The sequence below is a fragment of the Taeniopygia guttata genome, chromosome 4 (genome assembly GCF_048771995.1).
Source record: "Taeniopygia guttata chromosome 4, bTaeGut7.mat, whole genome shotgun sequence".
NCBI classification, from domain to species: domain Eukaryota; kingdom Metazoa; phylum Chordata; class Aves; order Passeriformes; family Estrildidae; genus Taeniopygia; species Taeniopygia guttata.
The window spans coordinates 58,952,692-58,973,808 of record NC_133028.1 but is presented as its reverse complement, the minus strand read 5'-3'; the positions used below and the strand labels follow the sequence as shown (position 1 = coordinate 58,973,808).

The window sequence follows — 21,117 nt, the reverse complement described above, 5'->3', positions numbered from 1 at the left end:
AATATATATTTTATTGTAATTTAGCTAATTTCATAAATAAAATATAAAGACACATTTTAAATTATATAAAAATTCAAATAGTTTTAAACAGTAATGCATTTAAGAAGTAGTGAATAAACAGTTGTATTTGTCAAGTAAAGGGAGAATATATTATGTGATATTGCTGTTTATGTAAAAGGTATCTTAAACCTTTCGAGTCACATTTGTAATGTTTTGATTTCAGTGGAAGGTCAAATGAGTTTTACAAGGAAAAGTTCATAGTACTTACTGAAATGTTGATCTTTCTAATGGAATGCACTTGTGTAGTTTGTAATACTCATTCTTTATTCCACTGAATTAATATTCAATACTTAAAAGTATAAAATGAAAGTGTATTAAGAAAGTACACAGTCAGAATGGCAGGAAATATTGCTGTTTGGGTAAACTAAGAAAATATTTGCATTCTCCACTTGCCAAACATCACCCTTTTGCCGAAAAAGATGAAAACATACTATCTGAGTCATTGTACTGCAGTTGGTAATATAATATTTTTCCTTAAAAGTGCTTAACAGTGAATGTAGGAGTTACAAAAGTTTTTATCAAGAAAAGAGTATCACGTAAGGGTTAATGAGATTATGGATAAAATGTTAGTTTGTAATGCTCTTTATATAATAAAGATACCCTTTCATATGAATAAAGATACCCTTTGATATAAGAAATAAAGTAACTGAAGATTAATCTTGAACTTCATCTGAATAAAAATGCAGCTTTTCTCCTTATGACTTTGGTAAAAGCTTTTAAACAGAATCCAACTTCTTTTTTTATTTTCCCCCTTCACATAGCAAAGGGAGCTTAGGATATACTTGGAGACTGAATTAATTTTTCATGGCAAAAGCTAAAGTTGAAATAAGTATTTTGAAAAAATTAAGCACCAACAAACATTCTTGAGTTATGTATGAGATGTTTCAGGGTATATTGTTTTGTTTTGCGTTCAGGTTTTGCTGTGTAGCCAAGTCTTGTCTCTTCTAAGTCATATTCACTCTTACTTACTGACTGATAAAACATATAAAAGCTCAATATGCTTCCACACTTACTGGCAAAATTAGAGAAGTCTTTGGCCAGAGTCTGAGCCCCAGCTGTTAAGTATCTAAACTCATTGGAGGCAAAAAATGGAGGTCTGTTTTCAAAATACAGTGGACCCTAAGTAAGCTTATTAGTTATTTGTCTTTTAACCTTTTGAAGTAGAGACACGTTTTTTAGAGGATTGTCTTCTTAGGAGCTCTTCTTAAAACTTACTTGGCAATATAAAGATGTAGAAAGCCACTAATTGTATTTTATGGCTGCATTAAATACTTCACTTGCAAAAAACCACAGAGATAAAATACCAGCTGAGAGTAATGTTTTCTCATCATTTGGTCCCCACATACACGTAGGCATACAGATACTGCTGTTTTGCTGGCTAGTATTTCTAATGTGCTGTTCAAAATGGAATATAAATACTGGAGTACTTTCATTTTTCATGCTGTTTCCTGTGTCTAATCCCATGGGATGTGATGTTGAACTGCTAGTAAAGTTTGTTTATTTTTGTAGGCTTGTGGGAGGGTAGGTAGGTGGGGGTTAGTTGCATTTCCTTAAGCATTGTTAACTATGTATTTAAATGTTGGAACTTGGGCCAAGAAATTCCACCTCATAATTACATTTGTGGTTTAGTGGCAGAACATAATACCATTGCCTTTAACAGCAAATAGAGGAGAACACGCAAAACAACCCCCTTGTCACTTTGTGAAGCATAGACCTCAGGGATAAAGATCTGGTTTTGGATACAAAAATCACATTCCTAAATTTATTTTCAGTGCTTAAGGGAGATAATAGAATAAATGGTTGATTAATAAAGTAATTTTATGAAATGTTGTTTGAAATATCTTAGTTCTGGGTTATATAGTAATATATTAGATTAATAATAATAATAAGGAGGCTGTGTTGCAGTAGGTCAAGTAGTTGACTTTCAGATGAGTTCTTTTCTATTTAGACAAAAAAGTAGCATCATTAACAAGTGCTGCAAAATGTGTGTTCAGAGTAGTACTCTTGAAGCCCTGATACTTATACTATATATTGAAACAAAGGTTATTTTCCTTTATTTCTTTGCATTTAATTTCTGGACATGGTAATTCATTACACTCTGTGTCTCTAGCTTAGCAGCTGTAGGGAATACAGAAAATCAAGCCACCAAAAGAAGTTTTCTTGCATTTAATGTGTTAGCAGCTGCCACACCACATTCAGTAGGAGCCTTCCAGATGTTATGCCAGAGGGGGAGCTCCCAGAGATTTTGTGATCTCACTTACCTGAAAGTCAGAGTTCTCATTCTGGAGCTGGCAAAGGTAATGCAATGTAATCAAATACAGAGAGCTGTACCAAAGCAAGAAGTTAAATAATCCCCTAGTATATATTGGTTGCACAAGTGGACTATTTGTGCATAGATCAGCTCCATCCATGGGAATCCGAGAGAATTAGTAGCCATTCCTAATTCTACAAACCAAAACCTGCAAAGGAGAAGGGGTCTTGTTACAAGAACCCAAGATTCAGCCAGGAGCCCAATGTTCATGGAAAGAGCAGATGATCATTTCTGCAAACAGATTTATTTTACTGAACTTGTCTGATGAGCTCATCTCAAGTAGGATAGTTCCCTCTTCTCTTCAGGTATTAGAAAGTATTGATTAGATACTCTTAAAGTATATATTAGAAACTAAATATTCATTGCCTTGTGCTAGTATTACCTGTGTTATCATATGAAAAAATCATTCTTCACATATGTCTCCAGGAGAATTAATGAAAAAAAAAGGGTGAACTTAATGCTATCCTATATTCATGAATGGTTTTAGGATCATGTTCTCATACCTCAGGTAGGTCTTCACCTTTTTGTTGATACAGCAGCAGTCTTTATCGCAGTTGATAAAATCCAAGGGTGCATTCTTAGGATCTAGATTTTCAAAGTATCCAGACACTTGCAGATGACAACAGTCCTGGTCAAATTTTTTAAGGTACATAAGCAGAGTGGATGGGCTTGTGAGTGGTTAGGTCTCTAGCCCACTTACACTTTTTTATTCACTATATATGCATTTTAAGGTACTGAAAAAACTTGAAAATCCAGCCCCAGAGGCCACATACAGGCACATTAAACTTTCCAATCAATATTTGTTACTTATTTTATTTTTAGCAGGGAGCAGTGTCTTTGCACCTTTTGAACTGTTTGGTCTTGCTTTTGAAGATGGGCTAGATTAATCTCTTTCCATATGAAATGTATTTTTATAACAACAGGGTGTATTTACTTGGGAAAGCACGAGTTGTTGTAGGAATTGAGGCATAGTTTACCCCGTTCTGGGCTTAATTCAGCATGTAATTAAACACATTTTTAACTTTAAGCATATGAATTGTTCTAATTAAATTAATGGCTCTCAGTGCAGTTTTGAGTGCATGATTCTGCCTGCCTGAAACAGACTGTGGGATTAGGACCTTCATTTAAAGGGTGTACTTTACGGAGGGCTAGAGTTAATCCCTGCCCTTACTAGAAATGTTAGACTATTGTAGCATCTGAGAGTTAATATTCCTGTTACAGAAAAAGATAAATGCCAGATTTTGTAGCTTTTCTGAAGTCTTTCACCTATTGGTTTATACAGAGGGTTGGGAAAACAGCACTGATAAGTAATAACGAATGTGGTTTTGTGGTTTCCAGTCTGCCACATCAATGCTCTGCAAATGAGTTTGGTTTGCAGCAGGCACTGCATATTGTAAGCTGTTTCCGAGGCAATATTTAAATATACTTCCCTGGCAGCATAGAAATATAAATAAACATACAGTGTTAACTTGTAATATTATTAATCTGAGTGAACTTCAAAAGCAGCTTACCAAAACTGTAGCATTATTTTTGTTGGATTTCAAAGGAGATGTGCTGTACAGATAGCAATGTTTTATCAATCACACAATGAAATCAAAGTGGAAACAGTGTTTGAAAAAGCCTTGTAGAGTTTTGTACTGATGTGCTAATCCATTCCAATTTTATTGTTAGCATCTGTACTGAGTGATTGGAAGAATTACCACATTAGGGGCCCTTAAGACAGTATTATTTACATTTGTGTCAATGAATTTGATAAATACATTTTAAAATTTAGGGAATCGGGTAGTTAAGCTGTTAATGAAAGATAAATAATATTAAATGTGAGAATACTATATTACTGCTTATGCCTGTTGTTATTGCTATTAATATTATTGTTCTTGTTATTATTAATATTATTGTTATTGTTATTAAGATAATATTCCAGGTAAACACCCCCATGTTGTTTAGCTAGAGCTTCTGCATTTTTTCAATGATAATTATATTTTTGAAGAGCAAGGAAAACTACATTATAAATTAATTAGCAGATAGATGACGACCTTCCACCGTTTCAACCAGCTGCATAGATTTGCTGTTGATGTCTCTCAAAGCTGTATTTTTGCTGCTGATACAGTTTTCCTGGTGTTTCAGGGATTTTGTGGCAAACTGTTTTAATGGAATTTCCCTGCACATGGTGGCAGTGTGGAAGATCTCACCACACAGAAACAATACTTGCTTTATTGGCTTTTTGTTTGATAAGCCACAGTGTAAAGAAGTGGCCTTTTTTTGTGTTTTGGGGTTGGCGTTTTTGTGTTCATGCTCACTGATGAATAAGGTGCCTGTTGTCTCTGTGTATTTGTAGCATGCAAATACGACTCTGCTGTCGCACTTCAAAGAGGCTGTTTGTGTGTCACTGTGATGTTCTTAGTTAGCAGTGCTACCTGCCTGGGTAAGTTAGGCTTGGAGTGTTTAACTTCATAAACATTTTAAGTGTGTGTGTGTGTGTACTTCAGCCACAGGTGTATTCAGTAATTACAGAGTACTGAAAATCGCATAGACTGAGTAGAATGCAGGATTTCCACACCATTGTTTTGCAGAGTGGCATTGCATTCACAGCTTCTGCAGTGCATTAAGAAAAGTGTATAACTGAATAAAATTAATTGTAAAAGCTGTCAGAATCAACCAGATATTTTTCTGGTTTTCTCCATCACTTTTGAGTGTCTTAAAGACCTACCTCACTGACATTTTAAAATAAAGTAAAGGTATTCAATGGAGAAAATGCTAATTTATGCTACTCGTGCTTGATGTAGGAAAGGCTATTTCTTTCAAAAGGTTACATTTAACTAAATCCTTATGACATGAAGGGTTTTTTGTATTGATACATGGGGTGAAGGTACCCCAGGAGGGGGGACCCCAGGAGGGTGCTGTGCAGCTGTTGCCAGCTGTGTGTTTTGGCAGCACTAAGACAAGGGGACCTGCACCCCTCCATTAGTCTTTCTGCCAGTAAAGTCACAGCTGGCCAGAAATAATTGCCTATAACACAACACATGATCCAAAAACTAGATGGATTTCATAAACAGTTATAACAGTTACAGTGGTGTTTCTGTATTTCTTTTGGATTTTTTTCTCTTACTAAAAGTCTATTGATGCAGTTGATGGATATTTTAAAAATAAGCCCTTTAAAGAGAAATGACTGTGGCAAGATTAAAACACTAAAGACTTGTACTGTTCAGGGCACTCCTCCCTTTGAGAGACATATTCTAATAACTGCTATCCAGTTAAGAAATTTTGTGGGGTTTGCAGGAAGACTGGTTTATTTCATTTTATTTTAAATGGAAAAATGATTGTATTTCTATGGTGTCTTTTATACAAGGATGAGCAGACACATGTTCCTTTTCTCAGAAGTTTTCTTTGTGGGCTTTGTGAGAGGACTGTCTGTATAACATTGGAATACAGAAATAAAATATCTTAACAGTGGAGTTTGGTCTTGGTGCAAATATCTACAGACTAATCATGTTTGCTGCCTACACTGTATTTCCTGTGGTCGTCTGTTAAATTATGATCTCTGTCACGTAGTTTAGAAGTAGCAATTACTTTCATATGGTAATATGGAAAAGAATGATAGTTAATGATAATAAAATGTTTCTTTGGCACTTACTCTTGGAAATATATGGTTATGTAAGTCCTAAGCAAATTTGAGGTGAGTCTTTAGGTATTTTAGTTTTTTCTGCACTGTTGAACATATCAGTAGCATACTTCTCTCACAACCCTCTTTTTAGCCCAGTTAAGCTGTAGATCTTTCTTCCTTCCACACACCCTTCTGTTTCAGGCTACTGAATAATTGACTGTTGGCAAATGTTTTTGCTTCCCCTCCTCTTCAAAAACCTTTCAGGCAGAAGCTGGAACAGAAGAGCCCCAATTTCACAGAGGGAGCCTGGGCTTTCCCCCCTTATCCCCAGAAGATCTAAGAACTGGGCTCACTATAAGTTTGAGAAGAAACTTGTTGAGCTGAACTTTTCTCTCCATGCTTTCTTAAAAATACATTTCTTCTACCTCTCAGCTTCTTAGATGTGTGCTAACCAATTGTTATATGGCTTTGGTAGCTGTCTTCTTGAAGACTGAGCATGTTGAAAGTAGGGCACACCTTGCTCCTGGACAAAACCCTCTGTGTACGTGAAGGAGCAGCAGAGTTAAACGCTGCTCTGAGTCCAGGATTGAGAATCTGCAACAGCCAGCACCAGCTTTGAAAATTGGTTTGCATCCTGGAATTTTCAGCTGTAGGAGTTCATTTGCCTTTTGGTCTTGCCTGTTAGTGTCTTTCAGTCATTAGACCTCAGATCCAGCATCTTTGTCATCCCATAGAAAATTATTCTGTAAGTGTTTTGGTTCCTCCCTCCAGAGCGATTGCTAGCTTCTTCCATGAATGAGCAAATAGCAATGATGTAACAGAAACTTAATTGCCTAAAAGCTTACAGAAGGTTTAGCAAACTACCAAAAATTCAACAGTGAAATAACTAACTGGGAACATTACACTTTGGTGCACCTGTTTTATTTGAACATAAAGTTACTGTTTAGAAGAGTTTATGTCTATCGTTTAAATTGCAATATGTAAAACTGTTTTGTATTAAAAACAAAACAGTACATTCTCACAAACTGGGCATGTTACACCAGAACTTTGACTAAACAGTGATTCACAGCTATCCTCAAAGAACTGTGTCATGAGAAGTTGTAAAAAAGTATCCTACTAAAGTTTCATTTGGCAAGCAGAAATAGCTCTGCTACATTAAAATTTGTTTCTAAGTTCTGTCTAAAATGTATGTGTGGTGTGTTTGTAGCATATGCTGTAGTTCAACTGTATTTTTAATGGCTTTGTAACTGGTTTTCTCTCTACTTTGCCGTATGAATTCTTTTCAGTTTGAAAACTTTTATGCTTGCATTCATCCCAAGAAAGGAATTATTTTGGGAAAGTTGAGAAAAATGTGTTTAGGCATTCTGTAAAAAAAAAAAAAAAATCAGTTTGAGTCCTTAATGGTTGTAATTGAAAGTTTCAAGGATTAAAAGAACAAAGTCTCTGACCCTCCTGTTGTGGGAGGACATGGGATGAAGCACAGATGTGGGTGTGACAAAGCTTTGGTCCAGGTAGAAGGAGGGACTCTGGGTGCTGTTGTAGGATAAGCTCTTACCATAGTGATCTTGATCTCCTGAGAATGGACCAGGACTGACAAAAGAATTTTCTGTGGCATGGACTTAACATGAATGGATGATTGGACTTATGTCATGTTCTTTTTGGGTTGTAAGTTCTAAGGGGAGACTCCCTCATCACAAGGATTTCTTCTTTTGTGTGCTGCCGTACAAGGATGTAGGAAAAAATTTCCAGGAATCCAAGGAAAATCTAGTAGTCCAAGGTCATGAATAATTAAATCTATAGCTTCTGAATCACCTTTGGGTTCCTTGATTTTTCTTCTCCTTTTAAAAGTTTCTTGGATGTTTTCTAAGGCCCCTCTTTTGAGATGCTCTGCATTTAGGAAACGTGATGTTAATTTCCCTGGGAATTTCCCCTCTCAAGGTTCTTCTGGACGCTGATGTCCTTCACAGCACCCCTGGGCACCCCATTGGTGCTGCGAGAACCAGTGTGGGAATACACACCATGGTTTGCCTGTGATCAAGTTTAAGCAGAGAAGCCCAGGATAAACATGCAGATGTGAGGAGTTCCTGTGGCATCTGATGGCTTCACCTCACCTCTGCTGTCAGCTCATTTCTGCTTGATGCTTCCAGTGTTCTTGGGGAGGGGGATGGAAGTTCCGTGTGGCTAACTGGAAATAGGCTGCATAGGGGACGAGATTATATTGCAGGAGTGATTGCTTTCTGAAGAATTTCTGTCTCTCTTGAGAGAAATCAGGAAAAGGACCATAAAGTTCCTGTTGTCCAGCAGAAGAGAACCATCTGCTGGAGCTGTGAACAGTTGGCTGCATTTAATGGCCAGTGGTTGATGGTCCCTCCTCTAATGAGGAGGAATTAGTTTATTCAGTGCAGGTGATTGAAAGTGTAGACTAACACACCAGAAATAAGAAAAAGAAAAAAGAAAAATGGATAAAAGCTACTTAAAAACAAAATTGTAGTTCCACAAGGACAGTATTTTTCTGTTTTTTTTTTTCTTTTTTATTATAAATGTCTCAAATGTTAAAAGGCACTTGCGCATGCCATGTCATGATGTTGGTGAGTCATTAACTTAATCTTCAGAGAGAAACATGGCATTTTGGCACTTCCTTGTCTTTTTCCTTTCTTTCTTTGTGGTTTTCCGTTTCTGTTCTGCAGTTGGGATGAACTAAAGCATTCTCTGTTTTCCACTAGGTCTCATTTGCTACAGCTTTCTGCCTTTAAATTACTTCTGAACCACAGAATCTGGCAGGGCTTGTTGGAAGGCATTTGAGGACAACTACTTGATCTGGAGTACAGCCATGTACAGTACTTGAAGGCATAGAACAAAGCAGTATAAATTGAGATTGTTTTACTAAATGTTTATGGCTCTTCCAGGACAGCCAGTAGAATTACAGAAAAAAAAATCTTAATTAGGGCATAGCATGTAAATACTCACTTTTTATTGCATCGAGGAATGCTTTTACCTTCTCTGTCTTAAAACAAAGGCCTGTTTAATAGCTTTTCCTTAGTTGTGTCCCTAATCTAACATTTCTTGTATAATTGTTGGACTTCAAGTACATGTAAAGAATTGCTAACATCAGGGGCATTGAATAAATTATTTAAGGAGGACTGGCTAGGATAGGAGATGAATCACACTTCCACAACCTTGCATCCCAGTTAAAACTCTGTGCTATAAAATAAGTAAATGCAAATATTAATAATAATAATAATAGCAGCCATTTAAAATATTTAGGACCAGTTCTACCGTGGTATCTACCCACAAAGCCTCACTAGATCCTGTGTGCTCCTGCTGTGCACTGTGGGTACATGTATGCAAAAACAAAGGTTATTATGGAATTGAAAAATTCAAGCCATGCAAACTGTTTTGCAAGGTGTTAAGTCATATTTTTTGCCTCTGATGGCCATTAAGGTTTATGTTTTTCCTGCAATAAGCTCTGTGCATACTCAGTGACTTTAAATATTTAGAAGCATGTTTTCAAAACTTGGCTAGTTACTTGAATGCAAATGAGAGGGATCAAGGTCTTTTGTACAGTTTTGCACTGGCACAAGAAAGTGCCCATGCAAATAAGGTAGATCACCTTATTCCTACGCGGGTTCCAATTTGCTCACAGGTTACAGGTTAAAAATCATGAACACAAATGGAGATTAGCTTGAACTCTTGTGGAACTTTGATAAATAGACAGTGCTGCATTTTATGTATGTGAGTGTTATTTCTTATAATAAGAGGAAGAAATAAGGACACTCTAGGTGTATGGAACATCTTTGATTTTCAATATTAAGATGAATCTGCTGCTGACAACAATATGTTTGTATTTAAAACACACTTTTGAGGTCTTAACTAACAGTATGGTTATTTAGTGTTTTAAATTCATGGTACTCATTCTGTAATTTTGTGGCTTCCCTGCCACTGGTAATAATGCAGTAATAAAAATGATATGCAGCGTTTGAAAGGTTAATGTTACTTGTTTGATTAAAATACAGCGATTACACCTTAGAGATGGATGCTGGTTGTTTATCTTCTGTGCTTCCTCTGTCAAGTCTTGTCAAGTCTTGTGCTGGCTTGTGAAATGTGCCATCAGTACTTAAGTGTCTCCCCCCTGCCCCCCCCCCTTCCCCTTCCCCCGCCCTCGTCTCTCTATTGTGTATTTGCCCCAAGTCATACCAAATGGCTTTTGAAGGGTTTGAAGGGTTGAAATGCTTTCTCTTGTTGTGGATTTAGCACACACAAAGCAGTAGATACACATATGAAGTACCCAACATACTCCTAGGATCATGTCCCAGGTTGTAAGAGTTCATATTTGCAGGAATGTTGTCTGTGAAATCCTGACGACACTTTCCATATATCCCTGTAACAATGTTTTCACGTGAGGAAGGCCAACAGTAGTTTCTGGTTTTTTGCATTGTGAGACATAGGCAAATGCTGCCCTGATGGAAAATGCTAAAGAAAAGAATAAGATTACATGTTGCTAATTTTAATCCACAGCCATGCTTTTCTGCTTCAGCAAAGGCATGACACATAATTCCGTTTCTCTTATACATCTTCCTAATGAACATAATATTTCATGGGAGGCAGAGTTTAGTTATCTTGTGGCTAAACAGGCAGAAGTTACTGTTGTGTCAGTATTAGTTGAGTTACAGCGAGGAGTCGCAGGGAAGGGAATCTGTTTGTACTTTAGTGAAGTCTAGAGTGCCATTTTACTTACTCTCTAAGAACAGGTTGAAATCTTATGTGTCTCATTTCCTTGGGCCAAATGTGGAATTTATTTAGATTTCAGTCAGCTACATAGTAACACATTCACATTCAGCAGTATGAAATTTCTCAGACTACTTTAAGTGATGCCAATTAAGTTCACAGCTACATGAGTCACCTAGAATAAAAAAGAGAGGAAAGTGACCAAAAAAGCACATAGCTGTCTTTGCACGCTAAAGATTTAGGAGATATGCCTGAATAAAAACGTGTGAATTTTAATTTTATACTCTAAAGTACCAGTGAAATACATGCCAATAAAAGGCTGTTTGATTTTAAAAGGTAAACAGCAAATCCAGATTTATTCTACTAGTATTAGAGAGAGGACACTTAACAGGCATCACACTTGGTTTTATGAAACAGGAGGCAAGACAGCTAAATGCATCATTTTCCAGAGATGTTCCTTGTTTTTGAATGTGCTGTCCAATGAGCTATATGTAGAAAGAATTCATAATAAGCCAGGTAAGGTTGACCTCTTACCACAGGTGCTCTGGAAAAGGCTGTAAATGTTACATGATGAGCAAGTTTAGCATAAAGAAGAAAGGTTTAACAAAAAATACCTCTTCCTTTCTAACCTGGGTCAAAAATCAAAGTAATTTTGCCGGGGTTGGGGGGGGGGGGGCGGGGAAAGAGGTGTGTGAAGGTGATTTCTCCAAATGGCTTATATTTTCTGTAAAAGCAAAGAGCTGTTTAAATACCAAAGAGAAATTTGGCGATTTTCGATTTGTTCCCGATTTCATTTGGACTGCAAAAGAATGAGAGGGAGCAGAAGTAATAAGTGTCATTATTAAAGATATTACTGTCCTGCCTGTAGTATGATACAGTGTCAGTGTCTGACTCAGTGTTGGAACTACTGTATTTGGTGTAAAATTCTTTCCTGCAGGGTGCAGGCATACACTTATGTGTACTGGCAAAATATGGATGTGGGTAAAATGTACCCGTAAAGCTACAGAGAGATGTGCACATGGGCTAGTTTGCAGGCAAAAAAGGGAACGAAACACATTATGAATGGAATAAAAGAAGATACACCTGAAGTGCAAAAACAGGAAAGGTTGGAGTATTTTTGTTGTCTGCTCTGACCTTGGTGAGGACAGAGTAAAAACCACGTAGGATTTAGTGGATGACTGTAAATGAATGTGTGTGTACGCACACAAAGGTAAGAACCAAGGAGAGGAATCAGTCTGGGGAAAGGGAATTCCAGACGGATGAGGCAATACAGGCTGAAGGGCAACCCCAGCTGCGTGGTCATGAGGATGGGAGAGGGAGGAATGCATGAGTGGGCAGTATTGGGATGATGGACACAATATTGGAGAGGCAGGATGGAGGAGGGCCAAAAAGAGGTTTAAAAAAAAAAACAGGATACTAAATATAAATAGGATTCAGACATTAACTGTGCCACTGTGATATAATTACGGCTGTTACATTGTTTTGGTCTGGAAGGACACGAATTCGGTTCTTAAGGTTCCAGTTTACAGGGGCTGAGGGACAAAGTTAAAAGAAATAAATAGTATGAATGGAGGCAGGAAATAACAAGACCACAAGTGGTGATGTAGGTGGAGCAGGTGTCTAATGAATTGAGTAAATAAACTTAGTTCTATTTAGTTAGCTTTAAATTCAGAGTAGTTTAGAAAAAAAAAAAAACTTTCAAGCTTTTTCTAAAACTAAACCTAAAGAGATTTGTTTTTGTTGGTAGTTTTTTTTCCTTCGATCTGCATATTCACTAATGTATTTTCAATGTATCTGTTAAGTTAAATGTGTTATCTCAAAGTCCATTAATTCATTTTAGAAACTGTCATTCAGATTCCATAATGTGAATGTGTTTTAAATCCCTTGATAAGGTTATTAGGACAAATTGCATTTAAAGTCATGGACAATCATTGTCTTGTATTTATTGACCAGAGAAAAAAAAAAAAGTGTAGAATAGCTGATTACTGCTAGTTGAAAAATGTAGCAATCTAATTTTCAGGTGGTAAAAATGTACTTTAATTTAAGCCTAGTCAAGCCACTTAGCAGTGCCTTCCTGACTTTTTCTTCTCCACAGAAAATTGTGCAAATAATGAAATCACTTAGTCTAATATTTTGTAATTGCGACCTTTGTTCTCCTTCAAATCACTGTTGATGTTTTTTTTCCCCCCAAGATCAAATTCAGGTGTCTCACGCTGCGTTGCTTGCTCTCCGCAGCTGGCATAATTTAAAAAAAAAAAAAAAAACTTTTCCTTGTAACTGGTGGGGTAGCGCAGACAATTTTTTAAATGCGCAGCAGCTGCGAGGCTGCTTTGCACGGAGTGAGGTGCCCTCTCTCGGGGTGGGCTGGCTCTGCCGGCTGACCCGCTCCGCCCGGGAAGGCCGAGCCCGGGAAGGAAAGCGGAGCCCGGGAAGGCCGAGCCCGGGCAGGCCGGGCCCGGGAAGGGGCTGCGCGGCATCAGTGCCCGCAGCTGTGGGGCGCAGGCGGCCGCTGGTGGGGGGGATCTGCAGCCTCCTCCGCACGGAGCCTGCGGGAGCAGCAGCAGTGCTGCTGCTTATCCTCAGCTGTGCTGGGCAGGTTAGTAATCTCTCCGTGGGAAGACCTGAAAATGTTGTTCGGCAGCGTATTGGGTCTCTCTGGGCAGGGACAGGTGCATACAGAACACTGATTTGACCAAGTGGTGAATGCCCCACGACGTGGGGTCAGTCTTTGTGCTGAAATTGATGCTTTAGATTTGAGGGGCTGCGGACATGGTCAGAGTGTGCAGCTTCTGGGCTTCCAGCCTCTGAGAATCTGTTCCTGTCACTCCTCCCCTCACTTCCTCTGGGGACTAGAAGGTCAGGAGGATGGTGGAGTTTTTGGTGGCTGCAGCGCCACATCCCTGTATGGGAGAGCAGCTCCTGAGCCAGGGGGGCAGCCTGGGAGTGGGACCTTTCCTAAACTGGCTGGGCTGCCCTGGGGCTTCCCCTCTTCCTACAGCAGCAGATTTTGTGGGGGCAGAGTGAAACTTCCACGTTTCCAGGTTCTTTCAGCATTTATAAACATAAAAATACTGATGTATTGATTGACTTGGCAAATGGTGCCAGGATGCTAAAGGTGATAAGAAATGACCCTTGGGATGACAGGACTGGATCATGGTATGAGGATTGCTCTTGTCCTTGCTGTTGCAGCCATGCCAAACTCTGTTCTATTTCTTTACCCTCTCTTACATGAACATCATACATTGGTTGGAAGATTAAGACAGAGAATCTGGGAGATTTTTATTGTTGTGGTGGTTTTTATTTTTTGTTTTTTTTTTTTAATAAGCTCCTAGACAGAAATCCAAAATCAGATGTTACATAATATAGCTCTGGGGGCCTCAGGCTCTACTGTATTCCAAATAATAGTTGAAAGTCAGTGTATTCTGGTAACCGGACAAAAAACTTGATGGTTCTGTACCAGCCTTTCCACTCACAGACTTGCGGTTTTAGTTTAGAAACTTTCTGTTAACCTCCTGAAAGCTTGAGATAAGCTCACCTGATTTGCCTGTTCTCCCTGTGATAGAGATACTTTGTCCATTAAAAACTTCACCAAACCACTTCAGTTTTTTTGGACTCTGATTAAATAACCTGCACAACCATGAAAGTTACATCTTGCCTTTGAGGAGGTAGATTGTTAAATGTTACCCTGTATCCTGCTCTATTTTAATGCCACTTCTACTTCACCTCCCAGTCAGAATGGAGGGAAATTGTGGGAGGTGCCATGGCCTGGGAGGTCATTGTTACTGACCTTGCCTTGTTGTTTTTTTGTGGTTTTGTTCCTGATTAATACCAGGTTACCTATGGCCTTTGTAAGCTGCTGTGCTGCTGTTGCTCTCTGATCTCTCCTTTTATTCCTGCTGCCCTAAGGTATATGTTTATTTAAGCAGCAAAAGGATGGTATTCTGTTATGGCACATGGGTGCATCCCTGTGCTAGCTCAGTTTAGCTGCCCTGAATAACAGAAATAGCCAATATGCAGGGTCATGGGAGTATCAGGCTGGCACCTAGGACACCCCAGGGTGTTTGGGGACATGTCCTGGCTGCCAGCCTTGGCCATTTCTGGCAATCCTGCAGAGTCATGCCAGTGTCACTTCACTGTAGGGATGTGCAGCAAGTCTTGGTCTGACACTCCTTGTAAACCAGAACAAACTTGTACCACTCCTCTCCATGTAGATGTGAATTCTCTGTAGATATGAACCTCTGTGGTTCTGCCTCTGTTTTCTTTTTACCCCTTTGAACTTGTGTGCAGCCACCAGCAGACTGCTGCCTTTTTTCCCCATACCTGTGATGTTACTTTTTTGTCATTTTGATTAAATTTAATTGATATGCCAGTACGTGCACTGATTAAATACAGTCGTTGGTGCCAAAATAGTGTCTCCCTCATGCACTGGACTTCGCTCCTTTCTGAAATAAAAATGTGCTCATGGTATTCAGCTTGGTTGTGGTGCCTTGCTCCTAAGAGCCTGTGCCGTGGCTGGAACTACTGTAAGGATCTGGTGTTTCAGCAAAAAGAGTCTGGAATGGTTTCATTTAGAGGAGGTTGCTGAGCTGCCTGAGGAGGGCAGGCAGCCTCAGGGCAATATCTCCAGCAACTGCAAATTCTACTTCAAGTCGGTTTTTTTACCAAGTCTGCTATTGTGTTGCTGGTTTACAAAACAGACCTTACTTCTCTTTCCTTATTTCAGGAAGTATTACTTCAGTGGAGCCAGTTTGGAGATGCTGTTTATAGCTTCTTGTGTTTTCTGAATCATGCTCTTTGCATGTGTCCTCATGCAAGAATACATGAATCAAAAAACACATGGAAATGCATCTCAGTACATTGCTCACATTGCTCAATCTGCTTGTATCATCTATGTTTAGCTTCTCTTCTACATTATCACTTCTATCCCTGAGGCAGCTGTAATTTATATCTGTTAATTATTTTCCTGCACCCTAACATGTTGAAAGAAGAGAGATTGAAAAACCAGAGAAAGGTGCTAAAGTGTAGATGAATTAAAATATCTACTCTGCATGTCCAGAACTTAAAACGGAAGCAAACAGAAATAAGTTGTTTGGGATGTTATCTGCCCCTCTTTGTATTTATAATTCGGTGCTGAGGCATCTGATGACATACTTTGAAAAGTGAGAATACGTAAATGCCTGTAAATCACTGTGGCTTGACATATGAGACTGCTCATGTCTTTTGGTTTGTAAATATGATTTATATTACAATGCAGAGGATCTGAGAAGTCCTCCCTAAGCCAAAAATGTACGAACAGTTGGCATCTGCAGTTTTTGGGCACATCAGTGCACTTAATAACACTCCCAGTTTGGAATGCTATGTGTTAATGGTTTCACCTGCATGCAATGCTAGTAAAGTTGCTCTTCTGCTGGTGTAAAACACCTCAGCGGTGGGAACTTCACTGATGGGCCTTTTTTTGTTGCCTGAAGAGCATTTCTCAAAGGTGCAAATTCCTGATCTGTTTGTTTCTCTAAAACTTGTGATCCATCCAGTGAACTGCAGCTGGCTCATACTAGGCAGCAGAGCGGGTGAGTCAGCCCATCCAAGCGCTCCCTGTGAGTCCGTCTTGGAAAGGCTGATGTGCCAGCACGGCTGCTGCCGAGTCTTCCTGTACACAGTCCAGAGCTGGAATCCTGAAACGACATTTGCCTCTTGACACTATTTATTGTAACAGGCTTAAATGTGTGTGACACCTATTCAGAGTTTAAAATCACTGCAAATACATCTAAAGGCAAGTTGGCCGCAGCCGCTGTTGCTGTACGTGATGTGCCTTGTGTCTGGGTGAGTGTTTAGTCCTGTCCTCCTGCCTGGAGGTCAGTTCTTAAAACAGCTGAAGTTTTTCCTCTCACTGCAGGTTTTTTTAGAACTGGTAGTGGAAAAACCATGTGTAGATGCATAGGAGTATTTGGGGACTATTGGCTTATAAAACTTGTAGTATCTTACTGTTTCAGCTTCTGCTTTCAGAAGTATGTCCCTCATTCAGGTAGCTTTTTCCAGGACAAGTGGAGTTATGGCTTATGCAGCACGATGAGGGTAATGCACATCTGCTGTGACACCTTGAAGAGCTTCTGGGCTTTTCTCTGAGTGTTAGAGCTCATGGAAATAAAACAGGTCACAGGACCTTACTGCTGCTGCCCAAGACTGGGGAAAAAAACAAGTGGGCATTAAAAGGGAGGGTTGAAAAAGTAATTAAGGTGCCCGAGTATGTAAGTCTGCACATGATAGGATTTCCAGAAACACCCACCATTCCAGATGCACAAATAAGTTACAGTTCATCAGCTATTTGTGGTAATTGCATGTGCATTATTCGCCCCTGGCAAAAGCAGGGTCACTTGAGTTAAAGAGCGAGCATGTGCAATTACTGTGTTGGACGGTTGATTCACAGTAAATTGTTATCACATGGTATTAATTGAGCTTTTTTTGGTCTTTCCCAGCTTTCAGCAGAGGTGGTGGTATATTTAAATAAAGGCTTTCTAAACGTGGCCCGTAGTGAGTGCTGTGCTGAGTGCTTCCCCTACGCAGGGATGGGAATTGCAGCCTTCCTATCCTGCCGGGCACTGCCTCCAAAATAATTTCTAGCAGGAAAGTCCATGTCGTTGCAAACAAAGTGGAAACTTGGCTCAACCAGATTTGATTGCTGCATCTGGTTTTGGACTGTTGGCAGTGGCGCTCAGACATCGAAGTGTTCGCTTGTGGCATTCAGGGACTGCGTTTCCACAGATGGAGCCTGTGTCTTTTGGAAGGGTGGGAGAGCAGGACGTTGCCCACTTCATCCTGGGAAACCATCTGGGATGAGGCCAGCTTTATTGTGTGTGTTTCTGGATTAAAAGCCTCCTTTATCATTTTCTTTTGGAAAATAGAGGAGCCTTTCAGTTCCTATCTGAAGAAATATCTCTGAATGGTTCAAGATGTTGAATTTGGGGCTTCTGGGATGCTTTCTGCTTTATGTTTTAAACACAACTTCAAAAACAGTGGGAAAAGCAGCTACAGCAAAAGCAAATTAAATTTATTTGCTGTACCCTTTCTGCTAAGGGCAGTTAATTCTGTTCCTGATTCATTATTTGCAAAAAACTTGTGTGAAAGCCTGAGTAGCACGCAGAGTTCTTGTCTGACTCCTCTCTACCATGCTTAGGGGGACTTGAGTGAAAGTATAGGCAGGAATTCTGGCATGAGGCGTTAAGGGATATTTTTATAGTGCTTCGGTCAAGAGGCAGGCATGGCACTATGCTTTTGGGCCATGTGGGAGGCATATCACCAAGGAAGCTACAACTCCATAAATTGAAAATTTAGTTGAAAATTCAGCATTGATTTTTTTTCATTCTATTTTCAATTTGACAAGCCATCAGCAGTCTTCATCAAAGCCAAAGCAAAGAGGAGGATTAAAAATTAAAAAGAAGAAAATTATGTAATTGCATTTCTTGTTCTGGTGAAAGTTGTTTTGTTGTGACATCTCTGAAAGCATTGGTATTTTGTACCAGCTTTGTTGCATTTGATAGAAAGCTATAAAACAGCATGTGCTGGAGGAATAGATTGGTTTATTAAAAATACTGTAGTGATACCATGCTAAAATCAGTTGGTATTCAGATCAGTGTTTGTTACCTATACAACAAATATGGCTTACTTCATAAGTGACCTAAGCAAGCTTTTTAAAGTATAGCAATAAAATAATGGATGAAAATATAATTTTTAAAAATACTTAGTGTCTATGGGGCTCCCTCTTCGTCTGACAACTCTCTTTTCCCATGGATTTGCCTTCTGTAGAGGTGAGGTCTATCAACAAAGCATTATGAAGAGGGGTGGCTGAGCGCTTGTTTTTTCCTGCTTTGTACTGCAGGAAAACCTGGGAGGTTTAGCTCCTGAAGGGGCAGCTGGGTGGGCTGTTTTGGTTTGGATTTTGGTCTTTTTTGGGTGTTAGAGTTTTTTCTTTTTTTTTTTTTTTTTTTCTTTTCAGAGACAAGTTCCTATTAATCCAAAAATTAAAATATAAATAAAAGCCCATTTTTATGAAGAAATGTTCACTTCACAGCTTACCTTGAATCTGTGCTGGGTCATGCATTAATTAACCACTTTTAATTTTTTCATCTTTAGATAATTTTTCCTCCTTGGACTCATTACTCCTGCATTTATTATTTTCAGCTGTTCATGCCCATGTTCTTGTTGCATATGTGAATTAATATGATTCTGTTTCTGAGGTCTTGCCTTTGCATAATGCATTTGAAAGTTTCATTTTGCAAATCAAGGGAAGGTGTGGATAGAGTGATCTTAAAAGGTCCAGCAACCCAAGGAAGGGTGAAGACTCTAGGATCCTTTCAAAGGTAGCAAGTGGTCTTCATCTTCTTTAATTTCAGCATTATGATGATAAAAAGAGGGATATGGAGACACCTGGCTTCAGGCACTCTTAGCTTGTTACGGTTTTTGAGGGCTATTCTATCTGGGAAGCTATTACCTAGGCAGAAGGAGGGATGGTTTTGCTGCTATTGCTGGAATTTGTGTTTTCTTATCTCCTGACTCAGTCTAAATAAGATATCGGCTTATTTTGTGTTCATAAAATATTTTGGTAGCAGAATGTATTATTCTCGCTCTGTCCTAATTACTAGGGCTAGTTTGTAGTCAACCTCTAGCTAAAGAATGTTTACAGAGAATGTCATAAGGCCTGAATACAGTAAATTTAGGTCATACTTAAGTTTTCTTTTTTTTTTTTTTTTTTTTTTTTTTTTTTTTTTTTTTAACTGGTATGGTTTAGAATAGGGTTTGTATTTCCAGAGTTGCTAAAGCTGCATATTTAAAGAATTTTGTTCTTATCCATTCAGTTTTCGTGATGTTTTTGTGAAATGCTCTTGCATGAATCTCCTTGTGGATCCATCCACTGTTGCTATGCATTTAATTTCACAAGTAGAATGGCAATTTTTTGATAACTGTCTTCAACGTATATCCCATAATTTTTAAACTGTTTTTAGAACTGCAGTGAAATTTTTTTTTCTGTCATTAAAGCTTAAACCTAAACAGTTCTTGAACTGTTTTCTATTCTAGTAGATCTAATTTGGATCAAGATTATAGCCATCCAGCAGGCTGATTGCAAAAAACCTTTGTCTGATTGCTTTGAGATACAGAAAGAGGGATGTTGTTTGGGTGTTTTTTTCCATATAGGGTTGTAGGAATTGTTAATTTCTTATTTGATGGAGCAACTAATATGCTTTAGAGGCATCAGAGATCAAACAATCCCTTTTTCTTGTCCAGCACGTTGAATTTCCCACAGGAATCCTTAGTGTTTTTGTTATGGTCTAAGAATATATCAGAAAAGTCTTTTGTTGAAGTAGTAATATCAATACGTTTCTGTAGCACCTGTGTGTTAGGCGAAGGTCTGTGAAATTGTAATTATTTTTGGAATTCTAATTTAGTTTCACTTCCACCTTGAAATAAAACCCTGAAAAGGTTGAGTAGGTTTTGCTGTATACTGTTCACTGTAAGAAAAAGAAAGTAATTAAGTTGATACCCAGCTGTGTGGTAGAGCTGAGTGCTGGAGGGAAGGGATGCCATCCAGAGGGACCTGGAGCGGTGGGCCTGTGTGGACCTCGTGAAATTGAGGCTGGGGAACAGCAGCCTTTATATTGCTTTACTTGTTACTGTTATATCTAAAATGAGTGTTTGATATGTATCAAGAGCAGCTCTGCTATTTCCAGAGATCTTTAACTTCAAAAATGTGCGTACTGAGGAATCATAATAACATAAAAGTCTGATGAGGTTGTGTTTTAGCAGGGATCCTATTATACAGCTTAGATGCTCTGACAATGGATATTTTGGTACTATTTATGTTGGTATTTAGTCACACTTCTGGAACTCAAAAAATGCAGGAAAAAGACAGACATATACTTATCCACCAGGTATCAAGCTTATAGTTGGAAAACCAGAATATTCAAGCAGTTGCAGAGGGTCTCATTTACTTTGTTTTAGCCCCTATGTAGTAATTTCATATAAAGGGTTCCTCAAGCTTCTTTTGAATTTTGCAGTGCTGTTTCTGCCTTATTTCTGACTGTTTGATCTTTCAGTTTCTTTTTGGTTTCTATTCTGTCAGTTTTGGTTTTGAGTCTTTAATCTTCTGGCTTAAAAGTCACCATTTTGCCACATGAAAAGCACAGGCCAGTTGGAAGCTAGAATCACAGAATTACAGAACAGTTAAGGTTGGAAAAGACATGTGAGTCCAACAATTAACCCAGCTCTGCCACTACTAAACCATGTCCCAAGTGCCAGTTCTTTTGACCCCTTTCAGGGGTGTTCCTCCACTTCCTTGGGCAGACTGTTGTTGTCTGGCAACCCTTTCCGTTAAGACGTTTTTCCCAGTGTCCCATCTAAACCTCCCCTGTTGCAACTTGAGGCCATT

The 21,117-nt window shown here is 38.8% G+C and overlaps 1 protein-coding gene across 7 annotated transcripts in view; it reads left to right on the top strand.

Moving 5' to 3' along the window:
• NR3C2 (nuclear receptor subfamily 3 group C member 2) overlaps nucleotides 1–21,117 on the top strand; it is a 189,402-nt gene that overhangs the window by 51,730 nt on the left and 116,555 nt on the right. The window contains exon 1 of one of the 7 annotated variants that reach the window (XM_072927789.1): nucleotides 16,489–16,520. Coding sequence (XP_072783890.1) covers nucleotides 16,504–16,520 — 17 coding nt within the window. The 5' untranslated portion in view covers nucleotides 16,489–16,503. 7 annotated transcript variants of the gene reach the window in all.